This window comes from Nannospalax galili, unplaced genomic scaffold (assembly GCF_000622305.1).
Source record: "Nannospalax galili isolate Female #2095 unplaced genomic scaffold, S.galili_v1.0 scaffold249, whole genome shotgun sequence".
Lineage (NCBI taxonomy): Eukaryota > Metazoa > Chordata > Mammalia > Rodentia > Spalacidae > Nannospalax > Nannospalax galili.
Window position 1 is genome coordinate 77,650 of NW_008360307.1, and position 22,971 is coordinate 100,620.

At 37.0% G+C, this 22,971-nt stretch overlaps 1 protein-coding gene across 1 annotated transcript in view; it reads left to right on the forward strand.

The window, feature by feature from the left end:
• The window catches only part of LOC103726802 (D-ribitol-5-phosphate cytidylyltransferase-like), a 273,724-nt gene that overhangs the window by 69,948 nt on the left and 180,805 nt on the right, over window positions 1-22,971 (forward strand). The window contains exons 4-5 of the mRNA XM_008824429.3: window positions 2,397-2,489; window positions 3,405-3,497. Coding sequence (XP_008822651.1) covers window positions 2,397-2,489; window positions 3,405-3,497 — 186 coding nt within the window. The remainder of the gene's footprint in view (window positions 1-2,396; window positions 2,490-3,404; window positions 3,498-22,971) is intronic.

A 22,971-nucleotide genomic window follows, 5' to 3' on the forward strand; every position in this document is an offset into this window, starting at 1 on the left:
AATAGTACGCATCTAACATTCATTGTTACTTTGGTGCCTTTTTTTTTTTTTACTTCTGAAAAAGCCAAACTTCTTTTCCATGTTGTTTAATAGAATATATATTGTTTTTCTTGACATAAATTTTTGTTCTTTAATACAGCTGGCAAAGTTTCGAACTCTGTTAAGCATTTGCCAATGGTTAAAACAAAGAACAACAAACATGAATGTTTCTTTTCTCAATGATTCAAAATCCTATTCTTAAGAAATTCACCTAGTTTTTTGATGCTTAAGAACTTAAATCATTATATGCCTCATGTTCATATCACATATATCAATTCTGTGTACGTAACAGGAAATTTAGAAGTGAATCATTTTTTTCCAAATTCGGAATTTTGGGAGATCATGTTAAGATATGTTGCCGTGGTTGCCTTAATTTTTATCTGTCAAGTTGGAAACTCCTGATCATCCATGCAAGCAGTTCACCCTGACACAGTACCACAGGTATTGGCAGAAGACCTGAGACACCAGGACCAGTGAAGCAATAAGTCACTACTCACAGCCACAGTAGCAGGACAGAGCTTGTTTCTGAGTTGCAACTCTCACAGAGAGACGCAGCAGGCTTAGTTGTTGCCTGACAGTAGGGCGCATTATAACGAAGCTTGATGTTAAGAAAGTCTGGCTTCATACAAGGGTGGCTGACAAAACAGCTCATCTTTTGGTCACATGGGAGACATTATCTTTATGACTGGAATGTTTTGGAAATCTGCTTCAGGGAGATTGCTGTCTGTGTCTTGACTTTCTAAAAAATAAGCAAATCTGCAGGAGGAAGGGGCATATCTGTTGCTGTAAGTGGCCTGTTATGCAAACGTCATGAAAGACAGTCTGGAGCAAATTAACTGCTAAAGTCTTTGAAAATATTTGGATACGTGTGAGGCGTATGTAGATATGATTTGTTGGTGAAACTTAATATATTGCACAATGGGAGTTGATTTCTATTGTAGTATTAATATATATCTGCTGGCATGGAAGGCTTGTTTTTGTTTTTCAACTTTGTCTTTGAACTTTGTACTCAATACCAATTTTAAGTGGAAATGAAATCTTAAGATTTATCAGCCAACTACTCTCTGCAGAAAGCTAAGTTCTTGAGACCTTCTCATTCTCCAATATGTTCTTAAAATTATGTGAAATTAAGCTATTGACTAGATAACACCCTTGGAGGAGCAGGTCCATATTAGGAACAGTATCATATTTTAGAACTATACATTGCAAGTATAATGAATGTAGTGCCGGTATGAGCTATGAGATTTGTTCCAGGGATATTATTACAGCACAGGTACTAAAAGAGAATTCCATGTAGTAATTTGCAGTTTGTGTCTGTTTTAATTGTAGAAAAACTTGAAGCAAGTGAAAGTGATGCTATAATAAGTATCTTAGTAGGAAAGTTTATATGTTATATTAAACATATCTATATCTACTTTTTTTTGTCCCTTTTTGAGACAGGGTCTCCCTGTAGCCCCAGATGTCCTGGGACTCACTGTGTAGACCAGGCTGGCTTCGAACTCACAGAGATCCTCCTGCCTCTGCCTCCCAAGTGCTGGAATCAAAGGTGTGTGTCTCCACTCCCAGCTCTATATCTATTTTTATCTCTATCCCTATCCTTATCTCTCTATTTATTTATTTCTCTATCTATATTTATATATTCTTTCTTCTAAATATAGTGTGGGGCTACCTGTCTTTTGCATATTTGTTTTGTTGTTGTTGTTGTTTGTTTGTTCGTTTTAGATAGGATCTCACTATATAGCCCTGGTTGACTTCAGACTCATAGAGATCTGTCTGCCTTTGCCTCCTGAGTCCTGGGATTAATGGTGTGTACCACCATGCCAAATGAGACTACTTATAACAAGCTTCTGGCAGAGTGTCTTTACTGTTTTTTAATTCCAAATCCAAGTTTTATTTTTCTTGCACAGGTACTGTTGAAATTTCTTACTGTTTCCTCTGCTTTGGCTCTGCAGGTTGAGGGAAATTAATTCTTTGTAACTATGGTATTTAACATATATCCACAATCCTACCATTGCTGCCTAACCGGTCTTTCTATTTTAGTCCCTCAACATCCTCTGCAATAAATTCTTCATATAATGTAAACCAGACTGCTTGCCTATTCCTGAATATTTTCTAGGTCTCCTACAGCTTTCTTATCAGAATCAGTTTCTTATATTCTTATATGATAAAAAATATTCATTATTCATGGATTAATTGAAATGTCTTTCTTGTGGTGGTCTGCTAAATTTCAGCCCAAATTCATTTTCATCATGTATGTGTCTGTCTTAGAGCAGGTATGTTGCTTTCTAATGAGGCTGCTTAGTACATGTTTGGTCTATCTAAGCTATAAATGTCTTCCTTTGTTGCTTTCTCCCTAGCATGTTAAAGTCACATCTGGGACTCTGGACCACATCAGCAGAGACATTCAGTGTGTTGCCTCAGACCAGTGCTACAATTTTGTCTGTGTGAATGTAAGTAGTAAATATGAATGAGTGAAAGCGCATGAGGAGCCACGCAAACGCAATGCCAGAGACAATGCATTCTTCTTGTTCCTTAAATATTTCACTAGAAGATTTTGGTACATGAGTTGTGTCATTCTGTATGCTTAAAATGTATTTTTTGTCCTTTCAAGTAGGAAAATACTGGTTTTTTTTTTTTTGGTCTTTTTGAGAGAGTGTCTCTCTGTAGCCCCAGCTGTCCTGGAGCTTTACATAATGTTATGCAACTACTTTTTCTTTTCTTTCTTTTTTTTTTTTTTTTTTTGGTGTTTTTGAGACAGGGTCTCCCGGTAGCTACATCTGGCCTGGAACTCACTATGTAGATCAGGCTGGCCTTGATCTCACAGATCCGACTGCCTCTGCCTCCCAAGTGCTGGGATTAAAGGCGTGTGCTACCACGCCCGGCTACTTTTTCTATAGACACTATTATGTTTTCAACTTTCTGTTTGTACTTTGTATAAAATAGGTAATAAAAGATATGTTCAAACTGGGAAACAGGTCAAATTTTTTAAAAGTTATTTATTCTCTTATTTTTTGAAGATTTCATCCATTAGTACCATATTATGATTTCCACCCCTTCCCACCTCCACTCTTCCCACGTTCTACCCCTTTCCTCTTAATTTCATGACTTGTCCTTGATTATTATTGTCATGCATATAATCTGTTATTTTAGTGGTGCTTGTACGTTTATGTATTTAGGGCTGCCAATTTTGGATTGGATAACCTCTCAGGGTAGTCTATAGGTGTCTTTTAAAGTTCTTTAATGGTTAATTCTGATAAATATTTTGAATATTATTTAAACTTCATTTTTTCCCCACAAGTTAATTTTAGCATCATGTAAGAATTTTTTCTTTCTTTCTTTTTTCCTTTTATTCCCCTGTGTTTGAGGTTATGTCATCTGATTTTCAAGAAACTCAGAAATTATTGAGTGTGCTCGAAAAGAACCGCCTTTCTGTTTTGTGTCCTGTAGTTGTTGTTTCGGTAAGTGAGCATGTGCCGTTTTTTTTCATTCTGTCTTTCCTTCTTGATAACTTATGTGTCTATCTGACAAAATTGTATTGAATTGTGAGAGGCCACCAACATGAAGAAGCAGCTTTCAGATGCTTAGGCCGAGTCTTCATCTGACTTCTACAGGCTCCGGTCTTTGTTACTGTGATCATGTGGCTCAATGATAGGTTGGAAAACTAGTTAATTCCACTAGCAATCTATTTATTGTCTTTATCTTCATTGAAGTTACAAAGCACATGGCTAAGTTGACTAGTTATTAAGATAATGTACAAGAGTTCTATTTAGCATATCAGTCTAACATAACAAAAGAAACCATGAAAGAAATCCTAAGGTTTAAAAAAATGTGACGAAAATATATGATGGAAGAAAATTATTCTTGTTTCTCTGGTCTATAGAAAATGTACATAGAATGAGTAAGTGATTAAAGAGAATTTCTAGAGGAATAGTGGCCTGGAAAATTTTTGGAGTGTGTGTGTGACTGAAAGTATATGTTGAGTGAAGAATTTACTTGATGAGCTTGTTACATTCTGTAACAGAGGAAGATATTAGAGAGCAAAGCCAAGGAGAAAAAAGATCAGAAACCATGCCAGTCTAACAGGTGGAGGAGCAGGGTCTGAAGTCTGCAGCATTCTACTGGGGGAAAGGGTTCCAAACATTTTCACAAATGCTTAACAACTGCCCAATCTTAAAGCTCAGGCCCACCCCATAGTGTGGGAACTTAATTTTTGTTATAGGTAAGATAGTTTATACACAATAAAGATAATACTTTGTTTTAAAGATAACTTTAATATGAGCAATACAAGTAGAAACAGGTAAGCAGCTGGTGGGGGTGAGGAATCTTTCATTCTTTGCCTACTCTATTTGGTTACACACCCTAAAATAGGTTCTAGGAGTGCAACTAGTTATGAAAGCACATCACATATGAGCAATTTCGAGAGAAACATAGAGACTTTCATTGAGCTTGTTAGGAAGGGTTAGAGTGAGCCCATTGGTGGAAGGCTTGAAGGCTTTGAGGAATAGAGGATAAGTTTGAAGTCCTGGGTTGGGCTCTCTTCCAGTTTCACATGTTTGCTTAGCAATCTTTACTCCATGTTCTCCGGTGAGGTGCGAAGAGGCCAAACAGTTTTGTAAAAGCACACAGATGCCTTGGTTTCTTTATCATGATGTTTAAAATGAGATTCATTTTCCTGAGTGTAGAAAGAAAGTTTATAACCCGTAAGTTGTACAGATTAGAGTGTGAGTGCAAGCAGACCGCCAGAGAGTGCCGAGTTCTGCACTCCCTCTATCTAGGCTGCCTCTGACAGAGGGCCTGAGAACACAGGCGACTGCCTTAGAGCCCCTATTCCTGCCGGTGGTGAGCTTCCCCTAATTGCTCCATACTCATCCCCCTACCTGGGATTTTGTGAGGCCCCTCTCAAGACCCCAGGGCAGATCTGGCTTTAGTAGGCTAAGGCTTAGATCCTAGCAGACAGCCTGAGGGGGTGGGTCTCAACCTCCATTGGTGTAGTGGCTCTGATCTCAGCAGACCACCAGAGAGTGCTGAGTTCTGGCCTCCATTTGGCAGAGGGCCTGAGAATGCAGGGAATTGCCTGAGAGCCCATGATCCTGCCTTCACATGGTGAAGGAAGTCTAAATGTACCTGACCGGAACCTGAATTGGGCTTCTGTGGGTACTCTTGAATAGCTGATCTGAAGTCATCAGTTCCCTCCAAATTAAACCTGAGAGAACCTGAACCCTGTACCCACCAGCTTTAATAACCAATAAAGAAAGGGTGTAGGCACCCCGATAATACAAACAGAAGCATACTTCAACTTAATTCTCATATCAGAATAATAAACAACAAAAGAAATTCACATGCCAAAATCACAACGAAGGAATAATAAAACGGAAAGCCAAAACACTGTGTCCCCACCAAACTCCACCAATCCTGTAGAAGAGTTCTACAAGGAGAACCTCTCCCGTAGAGATAACCCAGGACACTGAATTAAAAAGAACAGTCATAAAGATGATTAAGGAATTCAGCAAATTTAAAGAACACATGAACAAACAAATCAGCTAGAAGAAGATAGGGATAAACTTCTGAATGAATTCACAAAAGAGATAGAAACATTGAAGAAAACTCATGCAGAAATGAAGAAGGAAGTGCAAAACTCAATAAGCCAACTTGAAACAACAGGGGAAAACCTCATCAACTAGAATGAATGAAATGGAAAGCAGAATATCAACACTGGAGGATAAAGTTGAAGATTTGGACCATTCAAACAAAGATTATGGAAAATTTAAAAAACATAAGAATGGAATATGTAAGAGATGTGGGACACCATGGAAAGACCAAATATGTAGATCATAGGAATAGAGGAAGGAGAAGAATTTCAGGTTAATGGTATTGACCAGATCTTAAACAGGATTGTAGAAGAGAATTTCCCAAAATTAGGAAAGACATCCCCATACAAATACAGGAAGCACATAGAACACCAAATAGACAGGATCAGAAAAGAAACTCCCCACAACATATAGTAAAAACACTAAATGTACAATATGAACAAAGAGAGTATACTGAAAGCAGCAAAAGAAAAACAAGTCACATACAAAGGAAAACCCATCAGAATTACAGCTGACTTATCAATGCAAAGTATGAAAGCCAGAAGAGCCTAGACCAAGGTATTTCCAGCTCTACATGACAACCGATGCCAGAGATGCCAGCCCAGAATACTTTACTCAGCAAAAATGTCTATTATAGCTGAGGGGGAAAGAAAAATCTTCCATGACACAAAAAGCCTCAAAGAATACATGTCCAAAAAATCAGCCCTTCAAATAATACTTGAAGCAATACAGAGAGCAGAGAGATAAACAACTATACCCTAGGGGCAATGAAAGAAAGTAAAGGTATAATCTAGGAAACACAAAATTACACAGAAACCATAAACAGCAATCAAAATGATGGCAACCAATACACATCTTTCAATAATAACCTTAAATATCAATGGAATGAACTCCCCAGTCAAAAGACACAGGCTAAGTGAATGGATTAAAAGACAAAAATCCATCTCTTTGCTGTCTGCAAGAAACCTATGTCACCTTCAAGGACAGGTACTACCTTAAGGTAAAAAGATGGAAAAGAATATGCCAAACAAATGGCACTAAGAAACAAGCAAAGGTTGCAGTTCTGACAAAAAAGATTCAAAGTAAGGAGGGTCACTTCATTCTGATCAAAGGAATAGTTATCCAAGAAGATATTATAATCTTTACCATATATGCACCAAACTCTGGGGCACCCAAATTCCTAAAAACAACATTATAGGACTTTAAGACACAGGTTAACCCCAACTCAGTAGTAGCAGGCGAATTCAATACCCCACTGTTTCAATTAGACAGGTCAACTGCACAAAGAATAAACAGAGAGATGTCTGAATTAAATGATACCATACATCAAATGGACCTGACAGACATCTTGCAAATATTCCACCCAAGTACCAAAGATTACACTTTCTACTCAGCACCCCATGGAACTTTTTCAAAAATTTACCACATACTGGGCCGCAAAACAAACCTCAACAAATACAAAGCAATTGAAATAATTCCATGTGCTCTATCGGACCACAATGCAATAAAGGTCAAAATCAACACTGGACAAAGCCCTAGCCACTACATGAACTCGTGGCGATCAAACAACACACTCCTAAACAATGAGTGGTCAAAGGAGAAATTAAGAAAGAAATAAAAGAATTCCTGGAATTCAACGAAAAGGACAATACAACACAACACAACCTCTGGGACACATTAAAAGCAGTGCTAAGAGGGAAGCTTATAACTCTTAACTGCCTACATTAAAAAATTAGATAGAGCCCAAATAAATGACCTAACACTGCAACTCAAGACATTGGAAAGGCAAGAACAAATGAAACCCAAACCCAGCAGAAGAGAAGAAACAACAAAAATCAGAGCAGAAATTAATGAAATAGAAACAAAGAAAACAATACAAAGAACCAATGAATCTAAGAGCTGGTTCTTTCAAAAGCTAAACAAAATAGACAGATCCTTAGCCCAGTTAATGAAAAGAAAAAAACAAGCAAATCAAATCAACAAAATCTGAGCTGAAAGGAGAAATATCACAACAGACACCCAAAAGATCCAGACCATTATAAGGGAATATTTAAAAAACATGTATGCTAGTAAATCTGAAAATCTAAAAGAAATGGATGGATATCTGTAATCATGTGAACCACCAACAGTTTAAACAGACCCTTAACATATGAGGAAATTGAAACAGTAATACAAAGCCTCCCAACTAAAAAAAGCCCAGGCTTAAATGGATTTACCTCAGAATTCTACCAGACATTTGAAGAAGACCTCCAACCAATACTACTTAAATTATCAAAATGATAGAAACAGAGGGAGAGTTCCCAAATTCCTTCTATGAAGTCAACTTCACTCTATTTGGGAAGAACCCAATAGAGGGATGCTTTTGGAAGCCCTTGTCAAGAAACTCCAATGGACTTTCATATGAACATTTGAAAATTGCCCTGTTCTGACTTATTTCTAGGTTCCTGTCTAGAACTTGTGATGCTAAGTACTCTTGCCTACTTCTCCTTTACATCTCCTATTCAAGGACTTTCTTCTTCTCTTAAGGCAAGAGTTATGCAATTTGATAGTTTTTAGATAGACCCACTGAAGGGGTACTCCAATTGCCTCAACCTGCGTCCCTGTTCAGCATGGAAGAAGCCAGAGGGGTCGGCGTCCCTATTCCCTATTGGTAATTTGGGTAACCCCTTCGGAGGATGGTGTGATAAGAATAGGAGGTAGGAATTGGCTAGGCAGTTAGGGTAAAAAGACCCCAAAGAAATGTAGCCAGTGTCTTGGCTAAAAGTCAAAATGTCCTTGGGCCTCTTAGCAACATACTCTCTTCCAAAGGCCAAAAATGTCAAAAGTATTTGGGAGCTTGTATCTAATCCTTAAAAGATTTTAGGGTTACCTCTTCAGAGGGGGAAAATGTTTGAGGGGAGGGAGTGGGCATGGGTTTGATCAAAACACCTTATATGCATGTATGAAATTCTCAATAAAATTTTTGTAAAAATTTAAAAAAAAAGATCATTCACCATGATCAAATAGACTTTATCCCAGAGATGTAGCGCTGGTTCAATATACACAAGTCAATAAATGTCATTAATCATATAAGTGTACTCAAATACAAAAACCACATTGCCATCTCAATAGATGCAGAAATGGGTTTTGACAAAATTCAGCATGGATTTATGTTCAAAATCCTAAAGGAAATTGGACTGGAGGGAACATACCTCAATATATTTAAATCATATATAAGAAACCCACAGCCAACATCATTCTAAACGGAGAAACACTGGAAACATTCCCATTAATATCAGGAACAAGACACTATCTCCACTCTTTTTCAACAGAGTGCTTGAAACTCTTCCTAGAACAATAACACAGGAGAAGGAAATTAAAGGAGTACTAATTGGAAAAGAGGGCAAACTATCACTTTTTGCAGATGATATGATACTATACCTAAGAAATCCCAAAAGTTCCACCAGAAAACTCCTAGAACTGATTAACACTTTCAGTATAGTGGCAGGCTACAAAATCAATCTACAAAAATCAATAGCCTTTCTATATACCAAAACTAACTAACTAAATAAAATATCTTGGAATAAATCTGACCAAAGACACCAAAGATCTCTACAATGAAAATTTTAAATTGTTAAAGACTGAGGAAGACACCAGGAGATGGAAGGACCTCCCATGCTCATGGATTGGAAGAGTTAATATTGTGAAAATGACCATCCTTCCAAAACCAATATATAGATTCAATGTAATCCCAACCAAATCCCCATGACATACTTTACAGAATTAGAAAAAAAGCATTCTTAAATTCATATAGAAGTACAAAATACCCTGGATAGCCAAAAGCAACCCTGAGCACAAAGAGTGATGCTGGGAGGATTACTATACCAGATCTCAAAGTATACTATAGAGCTATAGTCATAAAAACAGCATGGTACTAGCACAAAAATAAACACATAGATCAATGGTACGTCATTGAAGATCCAAACCCAAGTACATGCAATTTTAGCCACCTGATATTTGACAAGGTGCCAAGAGCACACAATGGAGGAAAGACAGCATCTTCAACAAATGTTGTTGGCAAAACTGGATCTCCACCTGTAGAAGAATGAAACTAGATTCTTATCTTTCACCTTGCACAAAAGTCAACTCCAAATGGATCAAGACTCCAATGTGACACTGTAAACCCTGAAACTATTATAAGAAAATATTGGCAATACCTTACAAGATATATGTGTAGGAAAGGGTTTTCTAAATCGGACAGAAGTTACCCAGGAATTAAGGTCAGCAATCAATAAGTGGGACCTCATTAAACCAAAAGCTTCTGTACAGCAAAAGAAACAATCAAAAAAGTGAAGAGAAAAGCCACAAAATTGGAAAAAATGTTCACCGATGATACATCTGACAGATGTTTAACATCCAGAATATATAAAGAACTCAAAAAACAAAGACTCAAGAAACCAAATGACCCAATTAAAAGATGGGCTAACGTTCGAAACAGAGAGCTCTCGAAGAAATAATGATGGCTAAGAAACATCTCAAAAAGTGTTCAACATCATTAGTAATTAGGGAAATGCAAATTAAAACCAACCTAAAGTGTCACCTTACCCCAATCAGACTGCCTAGGATCAACAGAACAAATGATAACAAATGCTGGCAAGGATGTGGAGAAAGGGGAATGCTCATTCACTGCTGGTGGGATTGCAAACTCATGCAACCTCTATGGAAAACAGTGTGGAGAACTCTTAAAAACCAAAAAATGAACCTATTATATGACCTGGTTATACCACTTCTTGGCATATACCCAAAGGACTCATCCTATTGTAGAGACACTTGTACGACCATGTTAGTTGCTGCTCTTTTGACAATAGCTAAGAGATGGAAGCACCCTAAGTGCCCAACCTAAGTGATGAGTGGTTAACAAAAATGTGGTATGTTTACACAATGGAGTTCTATTCAGCAGTGAAGAAAGATGAAATAATGAAATTTGCAGGTAAATGGATGGATCTAGAAACTTATAGTAAGTGAAGTAACAGACTCAGAAAAACCACGTATGTTCTCTCTCATATGTGGATTCTAGCACCAAATCTTTTAAATTCCATGTCCTTTCAGTAAGATGATGCTGTACAGCAGTCTCTTCTGCATCTAATAACTACCATCATCACAAATTCAGCTGTGCCTGATCACTAAACATCTTCACAATTGGGCTTGTTGATGGTTGTGCTCGTTCTTTAAAGGAACGGCAAGCAGGGTCATTGGACCCTCACTGCATTCCTCTCTTCCCAGCCAACGGTATATGATTTGTCCCTAATCACATATGGTCTCCTGGATTTGGGGAGGGTTAAAGTGTACAGTCTGGGGAAGGCTAGGAAGTCCCTTCTGGATGAAATATCTACCATCATCATGACTTCAGCTGAGCCTGATCACTAAACATCATCACAATTTGGCTTGCTGACAGTTGTGCTCATTCATTAAAAGAAGGGCAAAGAGGACACTGCATTCCTCTCTTCCCAGCCAATGGTATCTAATTTGACCCTAATCATCCTTGGTCTTCTGGATACGGGGAGGGCTAAAGTATATAGTCTGGGGATGGCTAAGAAGACAAGGCATGACCCATGCTGGGTAAAGGCTTTACAGTGTGCACACCATGAGGTCATACATACACCTCAGCAATCCCTCAGTTATCTCGATAAGTAAGCTCAATAAATTCATTGGTTCCCCAGTAAAACTTTAATCAAACATTGGCTTGACACTAGAACCCTAAGAGGGAATAAACATTGCTTAGCATCCCCAGGGAAAGAAGTCTCACTACAGATGGAAAATTTATTTCTTAATGCTATTATGTCTCAGAATTATTTTTAAAAAAGATCATGAGAATATAAAAGATGTTAAAAGGATATGGGAATGGAGACATTTTTGTAAATAGAAAAAATGAGAAGTCCTAAGCAAGTGATGAAGGTCTGTGTAGGTTTGTTATAATAGATAAAGAATGAGACAAAAATAATATACACATAATCTTAAAATTTCTATGGTCATAGTTTAGTCAACTAGTTTAAGGAACAAAATATATATCTAGTCCAGGGTTATCTGAGAATATTTGGTTTTTTATCCAAGCCTTATCTACATAGCACATGATAACTAAAAGTACCAGACTGGTGGAACTAACCTTATTGGATGTCTAATAGCCATACACTGAGGCCTATACTAATGTGGTCAGAGGGACTTAAAGGACAGTTTTTGCACCTTGCCCTTCAAGGTCGACTAAGTTCCAGGGGACTATGGAACATCTCTCAAAATGTCCTGGAACTGTGGTGAGTCACTTGTCCACTTTTTCTGGGAGGACAAAGAGACCCAATGGGATGGACTTAAACCAGTGTCCAGTCTACAAAGAGGAGGGTCAACTCAGAGGAAACATCTCATCCATGCCTCCAAGTGAAGCCAGACATGGATGAACAGAACATGTGACTTATCTTCACACAGATGGAACTGGTTAAAAAAAAAAAAAAAAAAAAAAAGGAACCAGGAGCTCCTCCCAAGCCCATGTGACCCCTGAGGAACAGATCCTCAAATGACCTTAAGTGTAAAAATAAATTGATTTATTTGGGCCACCTGTATGGTCTTAAACACAAAAAAGGAAAGTGTAACCAGAGTAAAGTCATCAGTATATTTCTTTAGGAGTTCAAGGGATTACACTTCCCAGACATTAGGCTTAAGTCTATATGAAAAGCTATTTAGACAATTATTTTTCATTGATGATTTTGTTCTTGACCAGATGGTGCTGCTCAGATGTAAGACTTCAAATCTTGATCTCCAATATTGTAGTGCCCACCTGTAGCTAAGGGAGACAATCAACTATTGTTCTAAAATGATGGAAAAATTTGTTTTCTCCCACTATCTAGAAGCATTTGAGAGGGAACTGACACTGATTCTAGCTACCCCAACAGCTATCAGAATACCTGAACGCAAATCCTGAATCCATCACTCTAGAGTCCATCCTTGGAAGACAAAAGAAAAATGAGGAGGAACCCAATAGAGGGATGCTTTTGGAAGCCCTTGTCAAGAAATTCCAGTGGACTTTCATGAACATTTGAAACTTGTCTTGTTTGACTTTTTCCAGTTCCCTGTCTAGAACTTGTAATGCTAATTCTTACCTTTACTTCTCCTTCACATCTCCTATTTATGATTCAAGAACTTTCTTTTCCCCTTAGAGATAAGAGTTATACAGTTTGGGAGTGTCTTAGATAGACCCACTGAAGGGGTACTCCAGTTGCCTCACCCTGCGTCCCTGTTCAGCATGGGAGAAACCAGAGTGGCCTCCATCCCAATTCCCTATCGGCAATTTGGGTAACCTCTTCAGAGGATGGTGTGATACGAATAGGAGGTAGGAATTGGCTAGGCAGTTAGTATAATAAGAGCCCAAAGAAAAGTAGCCAGTTTCTTGGCTAAAAGTCAAAATGTCTTTGGGCCTCTTAGCAACATACCCTATTCCAAAGGCCAAAAATATTGAAAGTATTTTGGAGCTTGTGTCTAATCCTTAGAAGATTTTAGGGCTATGTCTTCAGAGTGGGGAATGTTAGAGTAGCCAAAAGCCCCATAAAAATAAATAAACAAAGAAGATGAAAGGGTACATGAAGTTATTAGAAAAAAGTGATGGGGACATATGGGAGATGTTGGAGGAGAGGAAGTGGGCATGGATTTGATTAAAACACCTTATATGCATGTATGAAATTCTCAATAAATTATTTGTTTCAAAAAAAAAAGATTGAGTGCAAAATGTAAGTTGTCGCACAGTGTTGGATCTTTGGCAGGCTTACCAGGGTGTTGTGACCAGCAACCTAGCGTAGCGCCTCTTCTTTCCACTTGGTGATTCACATTTGACTTCTATTGATCTCATCTGATTTCTGAGCTTAAATCTTATTTCCCATTTTCTCCTGGGACCTTTCTTTGGACTGCTTCATGTCTCTAACTTAGTATCCCTGCTGTATTATATTATCCTTAAGCTAACTGTTGCGAATGTCAGAATAGTCACATTAGGCCAGAGGCCCCCAGGTCTGTTGGCTTGTGAGTAAAATTCTGCATAGTCATCTAATTATTGTCCAAGTTAATAGAAATGTAGAAAATATTTTAATTATAAAATAAGGTAATGTGACTTTAAGTATAGATAGGTTACACTTTAAACATTAAAGGAAAAATGCACATAATGTGTACGGGTTTATAATATAAGTATCATGAATATATATACAGACATGCATACATTTTGTGTAAGTGGAAGGATGTATGTATTAGACAACTTAGAAGCCACTGTGTCTACTTTGTTTCTCTCTAAATTAACTTTGCTGAGAAATCAAACTAGTACGAGAGGACTCTTTTGCTTTGATTTGAAATGAGGCTTTAGTTAGTCAACTGTAAATTCTGAAAATAGGCTTTGAGGAGTGTGGCCATTTCCTTAAACAGGTAGTCTTTATTCATCAGAAGTGTATTCTAAAACAATTTCAATGTTATAGAGCCTGTTTTCACTGTGAACTTAACAGATATTAGATGCATGAATTGTAACCTAAAAAGATTTTTAAAATTTATTTTTATTTTATGTGTATGAGTGTTTTGCTTGCTTGTATGTAAGTGTACCCATGTGTGCAATACCCACAGAGGCCAGAAGAGAATGACAGATTCCCTGGAACTAGAGTTAGGGATGATTATTAGCCACCATGTGAGTGCTGGGAAATAACCTGGGTCCTCTGTAAGAGCATCCAGAACTCTTAACTGCTGAGCTATCTTTCTAACTCCTATAATTCTTTTATAAGACAAGGCCTCATGTAGCCCAGGATATTCTCTAACTTACTATGTAGCCAAGGATTACCTTGAACTTCTGGTCCTCCAGCCTTCTCTTTCCAAGTGTGTTTCACCCCTTTTAGTTGAAATGTAAATGCTTACTGGCCTGGTGACTTTTAGATGAGGTGTGCAGGGGCCATAGGCTTCATATTTCATTTTGCTTGAGGAGAGTGAGTAGGAAGTTGTCATCTGAACTATAATCATTTTTCATGCTATCAGAGGCAAATACTCAAAGGAAAGGAAGCTGAAGGTCGGCTAAGTTGGAACATATGACCAAAATAATAATGGGCATTTAAAAAATTAGTTTACATTTAATAAATAAATAAATAAATAAATATTTAGAGAGACAGTATGTTTGTTTGTGTACGTGAATGTGCAACATCTCGCATGTAGATATCAGAGAACAACCTGTGGGAATTGATTTTCTCCTACCATGTGGGCTCTGGGGATTGAACTCTGATCTTCAGGTTTCATTGCAAGTGTATTTACCTAGTGAGCCAGCTCACTGGCCCTATATTATTTGAAATGATAAATAGCTCTATCATTCTGATTATTAATCCAAATAAATAAGCAATGAAAACCACACAAAAATTGGAATAAGAAATGAGGAAGCCCACATTGACTCATCCTGTCAAGTAGACAGAAAAATTCTCTGAAATTCCTTTGTATCTGTCATTCAAAAGGAGCATCCAGATTTCAACTTGAAAGTATTTAGGAAGTTAAGCACTGAAACAATAAACATTGTATTCCCGAGTTCTTTGTATAGGATTGAAGTATTTATGTATAGTTATGAAGTATTTAATATTGGAGATTTTTGTTGTGTAGGATAAACTGACATATATAAGGGGTTACTACTTTAGACCCAGTTGAAGAAGGGTCCAAAATGTCAGCATTAACAGAGGGGGTAAAGAGCGCTATCTTGGAAAGAACTCTGAAACTTACTGAAATAACTTCATTTTTCCTTTAAAAAATTCTAGATTTTATTTTCATAAAGATATAATACAGTCTTGTGAGTATTGCATAATAGTATACTATGAGATGCTTAATTTCAGCTGGTCACTTTTCAAAGACATTTTGGGCATTTTAGTTCTCTTCAAACCTCTTATTAGTCCCTTGGTAGTCTAGATCTTGCTTTTCCATCTAGCTGGTCATCATTCTTATTTTATTTTTACTTATTTTTTTATATTGGCTCATTTCAACAAATTCTTATGTTAACAACCTTAAATATGATTTAAGGAATAGACTAGTATTACCTTGACAAACTTAAAATCTTTGTTTTGACAAATGTAATAGCACATTTCTACAATGAACTACAGACTCTTGGTAATATTGTCTGGTTGAGCTGAAATGGGTGTTTGTGTTAAAACTGGAAAATGATAGTTTGGGGTGACCAATTTACAGTGTTGTGTTCCTTAAGAATACATGTATTTTAGGATGACATTTATTTTTATATTCAATCTTTTAGTTATGAGTTTTGGGAACACATATTTAGATAATAAGCACATCTTTCCTACTTGGAAGAAAATAAACTCTTGTAGACCAGTCAACATAAAAGGATTAAAAATTTATATTCATTATGATGTTTAAGAAAAAATAATTAAAATACATTTTGAAAACTAGTGCTTTCTTTCCCTCAAATTATGTAGGAATTATGTTGGAATGTTCTTTTGAGGTGTGCTTTCTTATTTTTGAATTGGCCTATGTGTGTTGTAAATAATAATGTTTTGTTGAATCCGTTCATGCCACTTTTAAGTCAAATTCACTGCTGGGAGGTGCACGTGGCATTCAATTCCCTCCTCCCAAGGTCTTTGAGACAGCCTGAGGAAAAAAATTCTCCAAACCCCAGTTCGAAGAATCTTAACAAGTTTATTGGACTTGCTAACTGAGCTTGGGGTGCGGGTTTATTTCCAGACAAGCAGGTGCCCCCCCATTCACAGCAGATGCTGAAAGTCTACATCCACCCGTAAATCCCGTGGTTCTGGACAGCCTTACAAAATGAGGAGGGGCCAGCCTCCTGGTTTTCCCAGCTTTTATACCCTTAGCCCTTCCCCTGCAAGCACCTATAGTCAACCGATTGGCTGGAAGAGTGAAGGGGAGTGGCTTCTTTGCAGAGTGTGGGAAGGAGGCAGGTCCATGGCTTGTCATCACAGGGTGAGAGGAACAGTTTCCTGGTCACACCACTATATAATACACCTTGGCCATGCTCCCCACACCTACCCTTATCTTTCTCAGCCCTGCCATGCCTATTCGTCCCCTTCATTTTCTTAGACTGTTTTCCTTCTACTTTCATGTCATAAATAGCTATGTGACTTTATGTTTCTATATAAAATCTACATATGAGAGAAAATATGATACTGTTTTTCTGAGCCTCTTCTTAATTTCTACTGCTGTGACAAAACCCTGTGATCAACAAAACAAAACCAAACCAAAGCAAAACAAAAAAATTTGAGGAGGAAAGACTTTATTGTGTCTCATACTTCTGAATGATAGTCTGTCCTTGAGGGAAATCAGGCTGGAACCCAGGGCAAGAACTTGCAGGCAGGGACTGAAGCATGGACCATGGATGGATGCCACTGGCTTGTTCCTCTGGCCTGTGCTCAGCCTGCTTTCCTGTAGAACCCAGGACCAACTGTCCAAGGGTGGCACCACCCACAGTGAGCTGGGCCCTCCCACATTACTCAACAATTAAGAAAATGTCTCACAGACCTGGCCACAGGCTAATCCAATAGAGGAAATTCCACCATTGAGGCTCCCTCCTCCCAGGTGTATCAAGTTGACAACAAAAGATAACTATGACATTCTACCCCTTGTTAATTTTACCACAGAAACACATCACTTTGAGCCATAACCTTTCTTTTCCTTTTATCTTCACAATCTCACATTAATATCTTAACACAAAACACAGTCCAACTTTTAAAAGTTCCACAGTCTTTAAAAAATTCAAATACTTTGGGGCTGGAGAGATGGCTCAGTGGTTAAGAGCACTGACTGCTCTTACAGAGCACCTGTGTTTGATTCCCAGCACCCACATGGCAAGTACGAACTGTCCTTAACTTCAGTTCCAGAGGAATCCGAAGCCCTCTTTTGACCTCCGCGGCATTGCATGACATGGGTGTGCTCACATACATGCAGGCAATACACTCATACACATAAAGTTAAAATAATAAATAAAATATTTTAAAAAATTCAAACAGTTTAAAAGTCCAATGTCTCTTTAAAAATACAAGGTCTCTTAACTGTGGACGCCTGTAAAATCAAAACTAAGATAAATACTTTATTTCAAAAATGGAAGAACCAGGCACACTTAAGCAAAGCCAAATTCTAGCAATGTAGCTCAGTATCCATCCAATTTTCTGGACTCTAAAGAGCTTAGACCTATCTTTTTCTCTGGCTCTGCCATCCACTGCACAGTTTAATGGGTTAGGTTGACTCCATGCTACACTTGTCACTGTTGTTCGTGGTCAGCCTTAGGTCCTGCATCTCCAATATGGTGAGGTCCATTGAAGCTGAGGCTGGACTTTCACTCAATGGCCTCTTCTGGCCTCACATGATGTCAAGCCTCAGATTCTCTCCATGACCCCTTCAGTTCCACAGCTTTCACACCACCAAAACTGTTACCACATGGGAGTCCCTTAAAAATGACCAAGTCTGGTTTCTAGCTTGAGGTGCAGCATTGGACCTTTTGTACCACAGCTTCTGTGTACTGACCCTGAGAAAGTACTTCTCAGAATATTTCACACTGATGATGCTGGTCTTTTATTAATCGCAGATGATTTTTCAGCTCTGGATGACCACTATTCATTGTCCCACTAAGCAAAGGTTTCACTTCCATAGATTTTAAAATCTACAGTATCACTCAAAAAACCCAATAGAATCTTTGCTTCCCTGTAAAACTTCACAAGGTACCCCTCTATTGTCCACAACTCTCAGCATGACTCCGAAGCTCCACAGAACTAGTTCGTGAAGTTCTATGGCCTTTTCAGTCCTAGGCTCCAAATACTTCCATAATCCTCCTAACAATATGGTCAGGTCTGTTACAGTAATAACTTGAGATCCTTGTACTGATTTTTGTCCTAGTTTGGTTTATATTGCTATGATAAAATACTCTGACCAAAACCAACTTGGAGAGGAAAGGGTTTATTTCGTCTTACTTTTCTGAGGCAAAATCCATGGAGGCAGGAGCTAAAGCCTGTGCCATGGAGGAACACTGCTTACTCGCTTGATCCTTTAGCCAGTGTTCAACCTGTTCTCTCATGGGACTAGGAACACCTACCCAGGGTGGCACCATCCCCAGTGAGGTGGGCCTTCCCACATCTCCAGTCAGTAAAATGCCTCACATTGATATGCCCACTGGCTAATCCAGTGAGGGTCTTTCCTCTCAGATGTATCACTTTGACAACCAAAGCCAACCATAACAGCATGATTTAATCCTTTGGGGATATCCTTTGGAGAACATTCTTGTCTATACCTACATTTTGAAGTATTTTTCCTCTAGTAGCTTCAGAGTTTCCCATCTTACATTAAGGTCTTTGATCTGTCTGGAGTTGATTTTTGTGCAGAGTGAGAAATAGGGATCTGGTTTCATTCTATTATATTTAAACATCCAATATTTCCAGAACCATATCATTTGTTTTCTAATGTATGTTTTTGATACTTTGTCAAAAACTTAGGTGGCTTTGGCTGGGACTGTGTGATTTGCTTCTGGGTTCTTCATTCTACTATATTGATTTACATGACTGATTTTGTGCAAGCACCATGTTCCTATGACTCTATAGTATATCTTGAAATTAAGTGTGGTGATACCACTAGCCTTGTTCTTTCTGTTTAGGATTACTGCATCTATTCAGCCTTTTGTGCTTCCATATGAATTTTAGGACTATTTTTTTCTAGTTCTTTGAAGAATGCCGTTGGGAATTGTAAAATGCTTTCAACAATGTAACCGTGTTTACAGTATTAATACTGCCAGTCCATGACCATTTATATCTCCTAGTGTCCTCTTCACATTTTTATTTAGTGTTTTAAAATTTTCTTTGTAGAGGTCTTTAACTTCCTTAGGTTTATTTGAAGGTAATATTTTCGAAGCTATTATGCATGGAATTGTTTTCCTGATTTATTTCTCAGCAGTGCGTTATTGTTGTGCAGGAAAGCTATTATCCTTCTGCATTGATGAAAGTTTATTAACTCTAAGAGTTACATGGTAGAATCTTCATGGTCTCTTACATATAAGAGCATGCCACCTTGCTTCTTTCCTATTTGTAGCTCTTCTTAACATTTCTTTCTTAGCTTACTGTTCTACCTAAGACTTTGAGCACTGTATTGAATAAGAATGGAGAAAATGGGCAGTCTTTTCTTGTTCCTGATTTTATGGGGGCTGCATTGAATTTTTCTCATTTAGCATAATGTTGGCTTTAAGTATTTCATATAGTGCTTTACAGCTTTTTAGTATGTTGAGGTATGTTTCTTCTATTCTAATTTCTTCAAGAATTTTATAATAAAAGTATGTTAGAGTTTGTCAAAAACTATTGAAATGATCATTTGATTTCTGTCCCATTTATATGATGTCTTACAATTTTTGTTTGAATATATTGAACTCTCTCTATATGTATATATTGAACTCAAAACTCATTGAAGTTAATTTGAAAATGGTGAATGATCTTTATGATCTGTTCTTCAATTTGGTTTGAATACATTTTATTGAAAAAATTTTACATCTGTGTTCATCAGGGAATTCAGTCTATACTTTTCATGCTTTGTTGTGTCTTTATCTGGTTTTACTATCAAGGCAGTATCAGCCTTATAATTTTTTTGGTAGTACTGCTTCCCTTTCTAATTTATGAAGTAGTTTGAGAAATATTGTGTTATTTAAAGGGCTAGAATAATTCAGCAGAGAATGTGTGTGTGTGTGTGTGTGTGTGTGTGTATGTGTGTGTGTGTGCACAGTTTTATTTTGAGGGGAGATTTTTTTTATAATGCCTGTCTTTGTTAATTGGAATTTTATTTTTTATGGTATGTCATAGTAATATGTGTGTGTGTGTGCACAGTTTTATTTTGAGGGGAGATTTTTTTTTATGATGCCTGTCTTTGTTAATTGGAATTTTATTTTTTATGGTATGTCATAGTAATTTTCTGAATTTCAGTGGTATCTGTTGTCATGTTTCTTTTTTCATTTCTATATTAATTTGAGTCTTCTCTTTCTTTTGGGTAGTTTGACTGTAGGTTTGTTCATAATTTCAAAGGACCAAATCCTCGTTCTTTGATTATTTTTGTTGTTGCCTTTTCATTTCCATTTCATTAATATATACCACAATCTTTATTATTTCTTTCATGCGTTCATTTTGGATTTGAATTGTTCTTGTTTTTCTAACATCCTGAGCTGATCTCTGATTTTTTACTATTGACACTTGTAGCTATAAACTTCCCTCTGAGGACTGCTTTTATATTGTGTCATAGGTTTTGATATGCTATGTATTTATTTTCATCTGTTTCTAGACATGTTAAAATTTCCCTTTTTGTTTCTTTGATGACCCACATATCATTCAATACTGTGTTGCTGAAGCTCCATAAGTTTGCAAGTTTTTTGTAGTTTCTCTTGCTTTTCGTTTCTAGTTTTATTCCATTGTCATCAGGTGGAGAACACAAAAAACTATTATGATTTTCCTACATTTGTTAAGACTTTCTTTGTGTCCTACTATATGATCTGTTTTAGAGAAAGTTTCATGGGCAACTGAGAATGCTTATTTGACAGCATGCAATACTTGCAGGGAATGTTCTGTTAACATCTTTTAGGTCCTTTTAATCTGAAATGTCATTTAGCTTAGATGCTTTTATGTTTTTTGCTTTTCTGTTGAGATGACCTATCTCTTGAAGTCACCCACCATTGTGCTAGGGTTAATTTGTGTCTTTACTTCCTGCAGTGTTTATTTCATGAAATTGTTGTGCCAATGATGGTTCATATAGTTTTAGAACTGCTATATTCTCTTGATGGCTTGTAGCCTTAATCAGCACGAAGTGACCTTTGTTATCTTTTGTAACTTTGTTTTCATGCCATTTTGTCAGGTGTTACAGCAATAACACCTGATAACTTTTTATATCCATCTGTTTTGCAGTGCTGTTTTTCAGCCTTCTACCCTATGGCTTTGCTTGTCAGTAATAATCAGGTACATTTTTTATAGGTCATAAAAACATAGATTCTGTTTTTAAAACCTATCTGCTAATTTGTGTCTTTTTATTTGAGAACTATGATCATTGACCCTCAGAATTACTGTTGAAGATGTGTCTTCCTCTGATTTTTTGTTTTTCTATTCCTGATTTGTGTGACTACTATTCTAGTGCAACTTCTTCTTTCTTATAGTATTATACATGTATTTATCTTTCTTGTATGTGCATAGGATGCATTCTAGAATCCTCTGTGATACTGACTTAATAGTGGTAAATTCTTTAGCTTGTATTTACCATGGAAAATTCATCACCCTCCATCAGTTAGGGTGAACAGTTTTGCTATAAATAGTGATCTGCTCTAACAATTCTGTCTTTATATGTTGGAATACTTTGTTTCTCTTTTGGATTTTAGGGTTTCTGTTGAAAACCTTTGCTGTAATTCTGATGGTTTGACTGTAGATATGACTTGGTATATCTTGCTGCACCTTTTGGTATTCTTTTTCTCTCTCTATGTTTAGGGGCTTCACTATGCTATACTATGGGGAAATTCTTCATGGTCTTGTCTATTTAGTGTACTAAATGCCTCCTGAGCCTGGATAGTCATCTATTTGCTTATATTTGAAAAGTTTCTGCTATGATTTTATTGATATTAGTATTTATGCCTTTAGCCTGAAATTTTTCTCTTTATAGTCATGATTTGTAAATATTATTTTTAAAAAATTTCCCATATATATATTGTATCCTGTGTTCATACTTTCTTATTATCTTTGTCAATGTTCACCATGCAGATCCATCTGTCTTTTCTTCAGTGTCTGATATTCTGCCCTCTATTTGATTCATTCTATTAGGGAGGCTTTCTACTGAGCTGTAGCCCCAGCTGTCCTGGAACTCACTATGTAGACCAGGCTGGCCTTGAACTCACAGAGATCTGCCTGCCTCTGCTTCCTGAGTGCTGGGATTAAAGGCATGTGCCACCATGCCTGGCATCTACTGAGATTTTAATTTGACCCAATGAGCTTTTTCATGTCTAAAATTTACACTTTTTTAGTATTTTAATGTAGTAATTGAGGTCCCTTTTCAAATCCTGTATTGACTTCCTTAGTTTGTCAGCTGTTATAAAAAAATCTCTTTGAATTTATTTTGGAAGTTTTTTTTTCCCCAGTTAATTATTTATTTAATAACCACATACTTAGAAGAAGCATTTCATTACAACAGCATTGACATATTCAATAACAATTCTCTGAGCTAGGATGCATCTCTTACAAAATTGATTGTACATTTTTAGGTTTACTGTTGAATTATTACACTTATACAATATTGTACTCAGTATAAACCCTATAAGACATAAAATTGAATGAGGTTTTAACCTTTAAAAAAGATC